The 13,519-nt window shown below is 53.7% G+C and overlaps 1 protein-coding gene across 2 annotated transcripts in view; it reads left to right on the plus strand.

Moving 5' to 3' along the window:
- The window catches only part of GRK5 (G protein-coupled receptor kinase 5), a 190,466-nt gene that overhangs the window by 83,637 nt on the left and 93,310 nt on the right, over window positions 1–13,519 (plus strand). For both annotated transcript variants that reach the window (XM_058671570.1, XM_058671571.1), the window contains exon 2: window positions 7,794–7,889. In XM_058671570.1, the coding sequence (XP_058527553.1) occupies window positions 7,794–7,889 (96 nt within the window). The remainder of the gene's footprint in view (window positions 1–7,793; window positions 7,890–13,519) is intronic.

The raw sequence follows: 13,519 nt of genomic DNA on the forward strand, positions 1-13,519 counted from the left end.
TGGGGGTAGTGTCAGGCTGTGCGGAACTCCCTGGGGCAGACCTAGGTTCTAGGGCCACCCCAGTCTCCTGCTGCTTTCTCCCGCCCAACTCTTGGGATCCTGTGCCCTGCCAGGAAGTTTCTGGATACACATCAGGGTCTGCCCAGGCCTTGAGGAGCCATGGTCTGGAGCCCCCAGAGGGAGTGGCACAGCCTCCTCTCAGGGTCTCTGTTACGTTGAGCTCTCCTCCAGGATTCCTCTCTTGGCCGGAGCACACCATGAGTGCTGTAGGGTGGGAAAGGACCAAGGAAGCCATCCCTCTCTGTGCCACCTGTCCCGCGGCCTCCATAACTTCTGTCCTGTCTGAGGGGAGTGTCCAGTCCTGCTGTAGCCCTCCTGGATCCAGATGGGGAAAGGAATGCAAAGGGCTGGTGCTTCCTCCAGCCCTCCCTTTCACATTGGCTGCCAAGTGCACTGAGTGGCACAAAGTCTGCCCTACGGTCACCTGGAGTGTGCCCAGCTTGGGTTGTCACTTCTGAATGGCTTTGAGTCTCTCTTGCCACAGCTCTTTCTAGGGTGCTGCAGTGGGATCTCACCTTGTTCGTGCTGCCACCGTGGACAGATATTTTCTGGACCTCGGTCCTGCCAGCAAGCTGATGTCCTGGGCACGCTGACACTCCCTTTCACTTTGCCTGCACATTTTTGGTGGCAGTGGAGAGATGTTTGGCATGCGTAGTGACTGGGACACCTGAGAATCTCCTAGACCATGACCTTGAAAGCAGTACCTCCAGTCACTGTGGCTGGATGGGAAGTGGACCATCCAGTCGTTGAACCAGTACCTATATGGGATACTGGTGCGTGCAAGTCCAGGACTTCAGCTGCAAGGCTACTGCACTGAGTCCTCTCCTACTTGAGTCTAACCCATTTGACCCCTCCCTAATATTAGCATAGTGCTGCCTTGCCAACTGCCTTCACTGGGCCCTGCTGAGAACCTGGCTTCACTCGCTCTCCTCATCCCAGCCCGTCTGCCCGACTCTGTTACAGAAGCCACAGCTGCATGTCTGTGCCTCGTGCTGCCCAGGGGCTTCTGCTTTGCACCCTGTGACTTGACCTGCTTTCCCATTACAGTTGCCCTAACATCCTCTGTGTGTGCACACGCTTGCACATGTGCATGTGAACACACACACACACACACACACACACAGAGTTCTGCAGCCACCACTGACTGGGTCATTTCAGATTCCATGCTGGTCCTCCGAATGTGACCTGAAAGGACTGGTGAACTGACCAGTCAGATGTGCTCCATGGGGCTTGAGAGCTTGGGTTCTGGAAACTGGGCAGGCAGTTGGGACACAACAACCTTGGGATAGAGCGGCCTTGGGTGCTACTCGTCTCTGCAGCTCACTGCCAGTGTGGGCACAGGCACCACATGATGGCCTTGATGTCAGACAGCAGCTCCAGGGTGGGGTCCTGCGTGCTGGCCAGGCTGAGCTCCTCAGGTTCGATCCCTCATTAGAAACTCACACAACTCCAGGGAGCCCTCCATTCAGCATCAAGCTTTTATTGCCACAAAAGGTTGCAAATCTGGACCGGCCAAAGGGAGACATGGGGAAAGAGCTAGATGGGTCCCAGGTGTGGAACTGTCCCATTCTCAGGCTGTGCCACCGGCCAGGTGCCAGGCAGGAAGCTCTCCCAGGCCTGCGTGTCGCTAGTGTTTGTTGAAGTATCATGAGGTAGGTCTGGATGACTGATCCCCAAGCAGTTATCTTGAACTCAGGTTAGCCTCCCCTCCCTCCCTGGAAAGCTTGGTTGAGTTCACCTGACTCAGGCCCGGCTGATCACATAGCTCACGTTTCTGGTACAGACAACCTCAGCCCAAGTTACTGCAAAGGCCAACCTGACACCTTGGCCACATGGAGAAAGTCATGCAGCTACCTCCAGGAGCATCTATAGCTAACACATTCCCCTGAGGCTGAGTGGCTCTGCAGGGAATGCTCAGGGCTTAAGAGCATAGAGGAAGCTCTTTCCGACAAGCAGGTTTCCGCCACACAGCCAGCCATTGGTCACCAGGGGAAGCGAATTTGAGGGTGAGCCTCCGCATACCCACCCCGGCGTTGGCTGAGCCACACACTGCCTCGTAGATGGGAGGGAGACCGGGGCCTTGCTGGGACTCTCTTCCCTCCCCTGTGAGCTGGCTGTGGAACAAGACCTGCCTCCTGGAGCTCCCATGAGTGTTAGGTGGTGTGCTACCAGATCCCTGTGTGCCCCGACCTGCAGCAGCCCAGCCCTCGAGTCAGAGGATTCCAGTAAATCCCCCTGAAGCCACCCACATCCTGTCATCCTGAGCTCTGTCACTCCAGGTGGGATCCTACCACCTCTGTCCTTTGGGCTTTCCCAGGGCCCAGAGCCCGTGGAGCTGCTCTGGCTTCCCCCTGGGATCTGCATGCCAGCTCATTGCAGAGCAGTCTACACGCTCAGGGACGGCCCAGGGGCATGAGTGACAGACTTTGGACGGGGCGGGGAGCAGGTGTCGGGAAACACATGTGCTTACGTCATAGGAGCATAGGAACCGCTGATGAGTGTCGCAGGACCTTGCCCTGTGGCCAGGCCTATACTGTCACTTGCTTTCCTCTGTTGGGAGGGACCCCACTGCTCTCTGTTCCCATGTCTGCCAGGGGCACGTGCTGGAGGCATTGCTGGGGGCCTCCCCCTGTGCCCAGGTGCCCTGGGTGGATGAGCCACTTCCTTCTTCGGGCTGATTTAGAAGGGCGGGCGGGTGCCTGCAGCTGTGAGTCAGGGCACGCACACCTTCCTGTTGTCTTGGCGTCCATCACTGCAGGTGGAGCCCGCAGGTCCTGGTTCTTTGTGCTGGCAGAGCTGGCGGAGCTCAGCACTCCTGCCCTTCAGCCCTGTGTCACGCCTGGACAAGAGCCCTGCTGTTGGTTGTGGGTGTTGTTACAGCTGTCCAACTCTTCCAGGCAGTCTTTCCACCTGCCTGGCTGTTACCCTCTGTCTTGTCTTTTCTTTGGTACATGGAGGGAGCTGAATGCCCACAATGGCAGGCACCATGTCCTGGCTCAGACATTTGGGCTAAGAAATGGCTGGAAGCCTGGGGGGGTGTAGCCCCTCTGGATATGTGCATTGTTAGCCGCATTAATTCCTTGTCCAGAGCCTCAGCGCTTTATCAGTGAATGGGGCTGGTGTCACCTAATGAGAGCTATTGTCCAGCACCTTGTGCGCAGACTGGCAGGGTGCAGGGAAGGAGGTTGTGGTTGGGTCCTGTGAGCATTCATTCACTTACCCAGGAAGCCCACATGCACAGGGAGGCTTGCAGTTAAACAGCCAGCAGTAGAGAGGACTGCATGCACAGGATGGCGGGGTGGGGCGGGGAGGTGGTGAGGACGCTTACAGGGACCACCTTGGGGCCGAAACTAAAGCACAGCACTGGTGTCCACTCAGCTAAGCCTACCTGAGTATCTGCAGGGACCCCAGAAGGGAGTAGTGTGGGACAGAGTAACGCAGGGCCCTCACCCTACAGGTGGGAGAGATATAAACCTGGTTATTTCAGGTGGGACCTGGGGTTGTGGGTTGAACCTGGGGATCACAAAGCCCTCTCATGGTCAAGGTTGAATGGGTCTGTGATAACACACACACTCACGTGTGGAGAGACGGGCCTGCTTCGGCTAGTGTGGTCAGAGGAGGCTTGGACAAGGCTCTTTAGGTCAGCATCAGACTCAGAGGTAGGGAGAGTGCACTGCGACAGAAGGCAGGGGCAGTGCAAGGACCAGGAGCCGTGTGTGTGTGTGTGTGTGTGTACGCAAACTTGAGCAACTCATGGCCAAGAGCAATGTCAGAGTCTGACCTAGAACTGGGCATCCCTGGATGTGGGCCCCCGTCTGTTGAGAGCCAAACAGAGAGGTGGGCCTAGGGTAGCTGGGACTACAGGGCCCAGATGCAGGTGGCATTTCTGTAGGTTCATGACGGGGCCTCACTGCCTCTCAGGATCCAGAGAAACAAACAGATCCCACTGAAATGATCAACAGGGTCCACACTTTGGTGATTAAACCTGCAATTGAGCAACTCAGCAGCACAGTTAGCAGCCAAATGTTTTGTCTGGAAGCAGTGACCTCTTTGAAGTGAGTTTTGTTTGTTGTTGAGGTGTACAGGTTTGCCCCAGCCCTAACGTGAGTTAGGGTGGCCTGACATTATTTCATGGGATGTGGAGGGAAACCAGAAGCCACCTGGCCGGGTGGCACTCAGGGCCCCCAATGCCCTTGAAGAGGACAATGTGCCAAATGCACCCTTCTGTTAACTTCCTGTCACCTCCATGACAAATGACCATAAACCAAGCCCATGAAAACAATGAAGACTTACTCTCTCACTGTGCTGAGGATCAGGAGTGTGGCTCGGGTTTGCCGGACTGGGATCAGGGATGTTACAGGGTTGTTTCTGTTGAAGATGTTAGGGTCATCTGGTCTCTTGCAACATCGGCTGGTGGTCCCTTCCATCTGTACAGCCAGCAATGGCTGGGCTGGACTCACTTGCCTTCCTCTGAACTGATGCCTCTGGTCCGTTCTGACACACTTAAGGACCAACCAATGCAGGACACCACTTCTGTCATTATCCATGGCTCATTTTATAATCCTGACCCCTCCCATTCTGGTCATGTAACCCCACATGCTCACAGGTTATAGGGATGGGGGAGCCAGCATCTTTGCAGAGAACTTTCTTTTCCTGAGGCTGGAGAAATGATTAGCAAGGAGGAAAGGAGCCCCAAGTGGTGGCTTGGGATATTGCATCAGCAGGTGCAGAGCCTGGGCAGCGCCCCCTTGGTAGCTGCCCTCCTTGACCTTTAGGTTCCAGCCTAGGCATCATCACATCCCGCAGATGGGTCACTTTTCCTTACCTCTTCCCCTAACCTCATGGAGGCCCCGGTAATAATGAGTCCTCCTCTGCCCCAGTTCCTTTCTGTGTGTTGGCCCAGCAGGTCATCCAGTCTGCATGGAAGCCACAGTTCCATCCACAAGGCAGCTGCTGTTGAGCTACAGCTGGTTTTTGCTGTGTGGTTGACCAATTGTGAGTGAGACATTCAAGGTCTGGGGTCATCTGTGAATCTCCCAATGCTTAGATGTTGGCACCTGCTTGGCTCCACACACAAGCAAGCAAGCCCTGTAGGCTTTGGTCTGCGTGCGTGCAACTCGAGTCCTAGCCAGCCCTGCTTCCTGGTCCCTGTTAGCTAGGTGCTGCATCGCTTCTGACCCCAGCTGGCTTGTTCATCTTCTGAGTGTTTCTCTAGCTCTCAGAGCACTCAGAGGAAATTTGCAGATAGAGCAGCACAGACTAAAGCCCAGGGCCAGAATTTTGTCCAGGCCGAGGTCATGGCTCTGCTATCTGTGAGTTCGGAGACCTGGTGACTTGCTTCTTTTTGTCCTGTGCCTCAGTTTCTACATCCATCAAGTGGGAACAGAGCAGCTCTCACCTTGGAGGAGTAGGAGAATTCTGTAGGAGGGTGCAGGAATGGGGTTGATTGGTATGTACATGCTTATGTGCGCATGCTCATGTGTGCTCATGTCTGTGTGTGTGTGCTGGCCCCAGCAGCATGAGAGTGTGAGTAGAGTTGGACAGGCCACCCGCTGCAGAGTTACGCAAGCTTGGACGTCTGTTCCTGCACCTCCAACACAAGCCCAGGGAGCTTTTCCTCAGCATCATCTGAGGATCGAGCATGGTGGTGCCCGGATATTGCCTGACCACACGTGCCCCATATTGGTCCCTTCTGTCACTCGGATTTGAGGCCTTTGCCATCTGCCGAGACTTGAGGGAAGAGAACTGGGGCTGGCCAGGATGAGTTCAGTGTACTTCCTGGTTACCCAGGGGGTTGTGCACCCCCAAAACCAGCTTATTCAATGATCAGGGTCTTTGTCTGAGTCCCTGACTGACCACTGCCGTGACTGTTAGCCCCTGGCTGTGCATCTGCTTGTGAACCCACTCTTCCTTGATGCACCTGCCCTGAGCCCTGTGAGTAAGACCATCCAGTCCCCGGTTCACTGAGGAGGAACCTGCAGGCTTGCATGGGTGGGGCCAAAGCAGAGTGTGTGAGCTGGCCTCACTGGCTTGTGGGAAGCCAGGAGCTCCACCCCATGTCCCTGGGTGTGCTGTTGGGGCAGAAGATCTTGTTCTACCCAGACCCGCCCTTCCCCAGGAGGGAGAGCAGGGAGCCCTGGTACTGCCACAGACAGGACAACAGGCCCTTGAAATCCTGAGATACCAAGCAGTCCAGAGGAGTGTGAGGTCCCAACAGGTGTGACTAGAGGTGTCTTTGTTCCCAGAGCCCTGCCACATGGCACAGAGATGCCTCCAGGTCCAAGATACCAAAGTCTGTGGGTTCAGGTGCCCTGAAATACTGGTGCAGCATCCTAGCATGTTGGCACACTTATGCCTTCTGTCTACCTGCCTTGCATCAGGATGGTGGGGGTGATGAGAGTGCCCAAGCATAGATGCCAGTGTCACATGTTAGTTACACATGTGTACTTGCTACATATGTCTTCTCTGCAGCCTGTTCACATGCAGGTTCTTTAAACATCTCCACTACATACATTCATTATATATGCAGGCTCAGTGTGTGGGGGGGTTAATAGCACATGCATTTTCATTACTGGGGTCTGCTTATTTCATTTTCACTGTATGTACAGGTACACTTTGGATGTGTTCTTCATGCATCTTTATAGCATACAATGTCTGTCATGCATGTGTTTTACATGTGTGTATTACATGTTCACAGCACATTCATTACTGATGTGCTCATTATGCATGTGTATTTATCATGTTATCACCATGTGCCCAGTATGCACAGTCATTACTCCATGAGTCTGTTGCACTTGAGTTCATCATGTATGTATTTGTTGTGGGTTTGTGACATGTGCATGCTGACTGCTCACGCACAGTGGGAAGGGACAGGGCCCTTCAGGTGCCCTTCCTTCAGGCCTGGGGAGATGCATCCTCTGAGGCTCCAGGATTTGTGAGGAGATAAATGGAACATCCAAGGCAAGTGGAAAGTCAAGTTGTTGTCCCCAAGTTCTGGTCCCCTGCTGGGGAAGGAGACTCCAAGGAAAACATAGAACAAAATAAAGTTGGGAGGAGATCATAGGTTACTCCCTTTGGATTCATTTCATGAAGGTTGCCTGGTCCCTAAGGGGTAGTGTTAAGACATGGCCATCCAGGCCTCTGTTACGGGAAGGTCGCAGTCTAGTTTGAGGGCTGGACAGCAGTTGGGCTGCTGAGGGAGAGTGAGGTGCCTGTGTGCTTAGAGGGCACCCGAACACCAGGGACTCACTGCTGTGGTAGAGAGGGGCACCAAGGAGTTTGTGCTGTGTTGGGAGAGGGGCACCAGGGACTCACTGCTATGATGGGAAAGGGGCACCAGGGACTCACTGCTGTGGTGGAGAGGGGCACCAGGGATTCACTGCTGTGGTGGAGAGGGGCAGGGGCACCAGGGACTTTGTGCTGTGATGGGAAAGGGGCACCAGGGACTCACTGCTGAGGTGGAGAGGGGCAAGGGCACCAGGGACTCACTGCTATGGAGAAGAGGGGCAGGACCAGTACTCTCTGTGATGGGGGCACAGGTACAGTATGCTCAGGCTTGAGGCCTGCCTGGAGGAGCTGTAGGAGTGTTTCTGACTTGGCCATGTTGCTGGCTGGACCACTGTCCTCACTGACCCTCAGCCCTAGATGCAGGTGGGCTGACTGTCAGGGCTGGGATACTGGCTCAGCACCAGGGCCACACCCACATCAGACCTTTCTCTTCCCCATCTCTGCAGGGGGTGGAGGAAAGCGCAAGGGGAAAAGCAAGAAGTGGAAGGAGATCCTGAAGTTCCCTCACATCAGCCAATGTGAAGACCTACGACGGAGCGTGGGTAAGCAGGGCTGCCTTGCTTGGGTTGCGCTGGCCAGCACCCTCGGACAGACGGGGTCACCGATCACATGGTTGGGTTCTGGGGCGGAGCTTGGCTGCCAAGTTTGCTAAAACAGGATAGAGGTACGCTGGCATCCCTTGAGTACTTGCTGCCTCTGGTTGGCCTTGTTCCTCCAGGCTGCCCTTCAGAGTGGGTACTGCCATTTCTTATCACCTTTCACATAGAGAAACTGAGGCACGGACTGATGAGTATTGGGGCTCCCTTTCCTCTCCCTGTAGAAGCTCAGGGCCAGCCCAGTCTTCTTCATCCAGCTCCTGCGTAGTCACCTCCAAGAGGTCTGGCACAACCCAACATGCCAGATGGATTTGTTTGAGGAGGAGGCTGGGGAGGCTGGTAGGAGCTCCTGGAGGGGTCCCCCATTCTTGTAGGAAGGCACCTCATCTGCTCCTGACTGTGGGAGCCAGACACATGCCAGGTGCATTTCATAATGCTCGGATCCACTGAGGACTGGACACACTGCTCAGTTGTTTTAGGGACTTGAGCTCAGGTCTTGGGGTGCCTGCCCTGAGCCTGCCTGGGGTATGTTTTTCTGAGTGGCCTCTCCCCTAGTCCGCCAGGCAAGGTGGGACTTCCCACATACCCAGGCATGCTCCATGCTGACCCTGGGCTGCTCAGTCCAGTCCCTACAAACCCTGGTTTTCCCACAATGAGAGAAGGTGACAACTCCCAGCCCCATGGCCCTGCTCTGTCCGATCCAGAAGGCACCGCTTGCACCCCACAGAGGTAGTTGTGAGCATGTCCAGCGAGGGAGGGAGCTGCAGGAGGGGAAAGTGTCTTGGGTATCCATTTCCCATCCTTGAAATTCTGGTCAGGTTGGAACCTCTCATGATGTGCTCGAGGTTGAGAACAGAGCAGGCCTATGAGGTCAGAGCTGTAGGTGCAGTAAGCCATGGGTTCAAGTCCCACTGATTCTGGGGGCCAAATGAGAAGTTACTCTGTCTTGCTGAGCCACAGTTTCCCCTGTTGTTACACATGGCTGTTAACCCAGTCTTGGGTGGTAGAGTAGATTATATGAGACTATGTATGTAATGAGTGTAGCAGGGTACCCTCAATGGGAACACTGGGCCCACCACACTAGCACTGGCTTTCTTTCTAGAATTGCCACCAGCCAGCCTTGGGACCTTGGACACCAGGTTGACGCTTGAGATCCAGCCTTTCTGCTTCAAGAGCAAGGTCTACTGACACAGGCCCACAGCCTTTCTAAGATGCCCACAGGGTGGTGGGAAAGAGCCGCTTCTCTCCTCTCACTTCCAGTCTGGGCACAGGAATGGAAGGATTCTGCAAGGAGCTCCTGTGGGACTCCATGGGACCCCACCCCATCTGTCCCTGGGAGGTTGTTAGCCTGGGGGCTGGTGTGTGGACATGCAGCTGTGTTCTTCCAGAAGGCATTAAACAGGCCCTGAGTATGTGCAGTGAGGAGAGGCCTGGTGCCAACAGGGAGGCCTCAGGGGCATAGGAGTGGCAGGCTGAGCCAGGGTGAGGGCAAGGGGCAGGGTTCAGCAGTGTGGGCCAGGTCAGGGCTGGCAGGTATGGGAACAGTGCAGGTTGGGCCACGGCTCAGAGCCTTCCTGTCACCTGGGTGCCCAGCCTCCATGGGTTCTGCTGGAAGGAATCTGAATGACAGACTTCACTGCTTTTATAGACTGGTACACAAACCAGGGGCAAACACCACATTTGTGCTTCTCATGGACACATGAACTCACTGACTGAGGCTCAGTGGACATGTGCCCTGGTGTCAGCTCCCTGCGGAGGGGACAGAGTCCCAAGGGTGGTTGGGGTGGTGCAGTGGCAGAACTCTGCATCGGTGGGAAGAGCAGAGTCCGGCGGGAACACGAGATGCTGCCGCTCAGGATGGTTTAGAAGGGAGGTCAGTTAAAGCCGCTGGCCTTTCTTATTCCCAGTGTCAGCCCGGCCTGCCACATGTGCCCCACAGTGCCCTGACCCACCTGCAGTAGTCCTCCAAAGTCCTTCTGAAGGTTCTGAGCGCTGCGGCCGGCAGGTGAAGCCTGTGGGTTCCTTGTCAGAACAAAGCTTCCACAGGGAAGTTACTGGAGTCTCAAAGAAAAGCCAGCTGTTCTCTGCAGCAGCTGCCTGAGGACATCCCAGTCACCAGCTGCACTGCCCAGCTCTTTGTTGCTGTTTTTTTTTTCTTTTTTCTCTTTCTTTCTTCTTTTTATGGTGAAAAACATATATTTAGAGTTAGGCAGCTGGATGCAGTTTAGCTGACCCCAATTTTGTTGGCATCATAATCAGGCATCAGCTGCATGTCCACCTTCTTTACTCCATCAGTTCTGATCAGGGTGTTGACTGTGACCACATCCATGTCCTAGAGCTTCTTCATGGCTTGTTCGGTCTGGTGCTTGTTGGCCTTGACATCCACAATGAACATGGCTGTGTTGTTGTCTTCCACCTTCTGCCTTGCAGACTCTGGTCACGAGGAGCTTGATGATGGCATAGTGGGCAAACTTGTTTCTCCTGGGGATGCCCTTCTGAGAGTATTTGGGGGTCCCCCCCCCAGGCAGAGCGTCTTGGGCCTCTGGAGCCTGGATGACATGCACATCCACTTGTGCCCATGGGCACCTGTTGGTGCCACCTTCTCGGCCTTCAGGCCTTCGCTTTGCTTCAGCTTTGGGGAGGTAGGAGCTTCCTCTTTGCCTTTGGCGCCGTCTTGGTGGGGAAAAAAAGCCAGCCCTTTGTTCTGGAAACACCTCTGCACCTGCCTTGTTCTCCATCAGCCCCACTCTCTTCCAGCACAATTTTCCACCTTGATCCAAATTGTAACTCCAGAGAGAAGCCCGTGCTCTCCCTCTGACCGTGCTGTTCCTCCCCACGGTGCTGCTCGCTTTATGCTTGCCCACAGCTCCATCTGAAGTCTCATTTTCTTTAGCTGTTTACTTGAGTATTTTCTGACTCCCCCACTGGACTGGATGTTCTGTGTTAATAGCGACTGTGTCTTGCCTAGCTTACTATTAGAACCGCGCCTGGCACAAAACAGGGGCTCATTAAACACCAGGTGAATGAAGGAACGAATGCGGTGCAATATCTGAAATGAGGACTCTTGTTAAAAAAAAGTCTGACGTGTGTTTGCCATACCCAAGTGTCACCTTAGCCCACGGCTTCAAATGAAAGCAATGGGAATGTTGCCTTAGGAGGCCCCTTGGAAGGCTCCTTCTTTAACCACCCACCTGCATCCTTTCTGCACAGCTGGGGACTTCAGCGCAGCGATAGGAGTCAGGCACATGGTGCAGCCACGACCAGGGAGGCAGACGGTGGCTCTGGGCCCAGGGCAGTTTCCCCTTCAGCAGTTGTTTGCATAAGGGTCATAGCATTCTTAGATGTTCACAGGATCCTTGGCCAAAAGAAATGGAGAACATGTTGTCTACCATCACACCTGGCTCCCTGAGGGCAGTGAGTGGCTTAGAGCTGCTGCTTCTCATGCCCAGGCAGCTTACCATGGGGCATCAGCCCCAGCCCTGCTGAAAGGGGCGGTGGTCCCATCTCTCATCACTCTATTGGGTAAAGCTGTGTTGTAAGGTCATCTGCTTCTCCAACAGATGCTCCTGGAGCACCTGCTGTGTGCCCACCAGCTACAGGGAAGCAGTGCTGGTCCTGTTCCCCTGGCGCCAATTCATGGTGGACCCCAGGGGCTGAGTGTGGCAAAGTGACACAGTCGCACCATGGTGTGGGATGGGTTCCTGAGCTAGAGGACAGGGATGCCCATCAGAACTTCCTCGGAGGAAGTGGCATCCCTTTGTGGACCACGTTCTCTTCACCTGGCATCTCTGTGGCTGACACAAGTGGGTGGATGGACTTATGGGCAGGTGGACACCCCCACCTGCTCATTCTGGAAGCCAGGACTGAGGTTGAAGATAGTGAGCACCGAGACACAATCCTTGCTATACCTGTCTGCTTCTGGTTGTGACCACACAGAACTGGCAGAGTGGGTCTCTGATGCCTGCTTCATAAACAAGGGGCATTGACCTTATTAGTTAATAGGCTAATTGTTTGTGTCAGAGCCAAGGAAGTACTCAGAAGGTGTCGAACTTGGGAAGGCTGGGACGTCACCATGCAGATAAACAGACCGCTGAGGTCTGCAGCTCTTTCTCAGTGATGCAGAAAGCTCTGCTGGGTGAAAGTGTGGCATTTTCATGTATTTAGCTTGGGCTCATTGCCTACTTTATTCTTTCATCCAAAAAAAAAAAAAAAAAAGGTAGTAGGGGGCTTGAGAGAAAGACTTGATTATTCTACTGTTTGGCACTATTTCTGTAGGAGCAGTCCAAAAGCTATATAATAAATCAAGGCCCCTTCCCAGGCCTGGCAGGCTGACATTTACAAGGGGGTCAATCACAGAGTGAGTGTGGGGGCTATGTCTGGCTTGTCACCGCCGTGCGCCAGGCCCTGGCAGGCAGGCCAGGGAGCTTGACTTACCTTGAGGGAGAGTCTCTTGCCAAAGCCTTAAGTCCTTCTAGGAGTGGAAATGCTAGGCAGTGGGGACATTCCTTCCAGCAAGTCTAGAATCTTAACGTGAGAAAACAAGCTAAAACCTGTAAGAAACTCAAAACTTCCTGGAACTTGCTTACTACTTGTTTATTCACTCAGTATCACCCAGGTTCTTTTTTCTTTTCTTTTTTTTTTTAAGATTTGAAAAATTTTTTTATTTGAGGGTTATACAGAGAGGGAAGACACACACATAGAGAGCTCTTCCATCCACTGGTTCACTCCCCAAATGGCTGTAACAGCCAAGACTGAGCTAGGCTGAAGCTAAGACCCTGGAGCCTCCTCTGTGTCTCCCATGAGATTAAAGGGTCCCAAGCACTTGGACCATCTTCCCCTGTGCCCAGGCACATTAGTAGGAAGCTGAAACAGAAGTGGAGCAGCTGAGATTTAAATTGGCACCCATGTGAGCTGCTAGCATTGCAGGTGGCAGTGTAACCCATTGTGCCATAGTACCGGCTGCATCCAGGTTCTTTAAAATTTATGAAGAGATTGGGTATCAGATACTCCCTTGCACCCAGGCAGGGGTCTCAGCCGTGTCATTGGCCACCACCTCACCGAAGGATCTCCGTCACTGTTGTCAAGGTTAAATCGTGGTTTGGGTGTGTTACTTAATTTCTCCGGGGCATAGTTTCTTTGCCTATAAAATGGAGACATTATGGCACCAGTATTGTGACATACTGGGCTAAAGCCCTGCCCCTGAAGATGGCCCAGGCATTGGGCTTCTGCTACCTGAATGGGAGACCTCGATAAAGCTCTTGGTTTCTGGCTTCAACCTGGTTCACCCCCATCCATTGTGGCTATTTGGAGAGTGAACCAATGGATCAAAGATTTTCTCTCTGTCTCTCTTACTCTGTAATTGCCTTACAAGCTAATAAATAAATCTCAAAAGAGAGAGAGAGAGAGAGAGAGAGAGAGAGAGAGAGAAATGTTAGTTCCTGCCTGGTAGAACTGTTGGGAAGCCCAGTAGAGTGTCTTACATATGTTGTTGCTGTCACTATCTTCGTCATGGTGACAAAGATTTTGAAATAGTGTTTATTTGAGAGGCAAAGGTGTAGGAGGAACAAAGAACATGT

The sequence above is a fragment of the Ochotona princeps genome, chromosome 13 (genome assembly GCF_030435755.1).
Source record: "Ochotona princeps isolate mOchPri1 chromosome 13, mOchPri1.hap1, whole genome shotgun sequence".
NCBI classification, from domain to species: Eukaryota; Metazoa; Chordata; class Mammalia; order Lagomorpha; family Ochotonidae; genus Ochotona; species Ochotona princeps.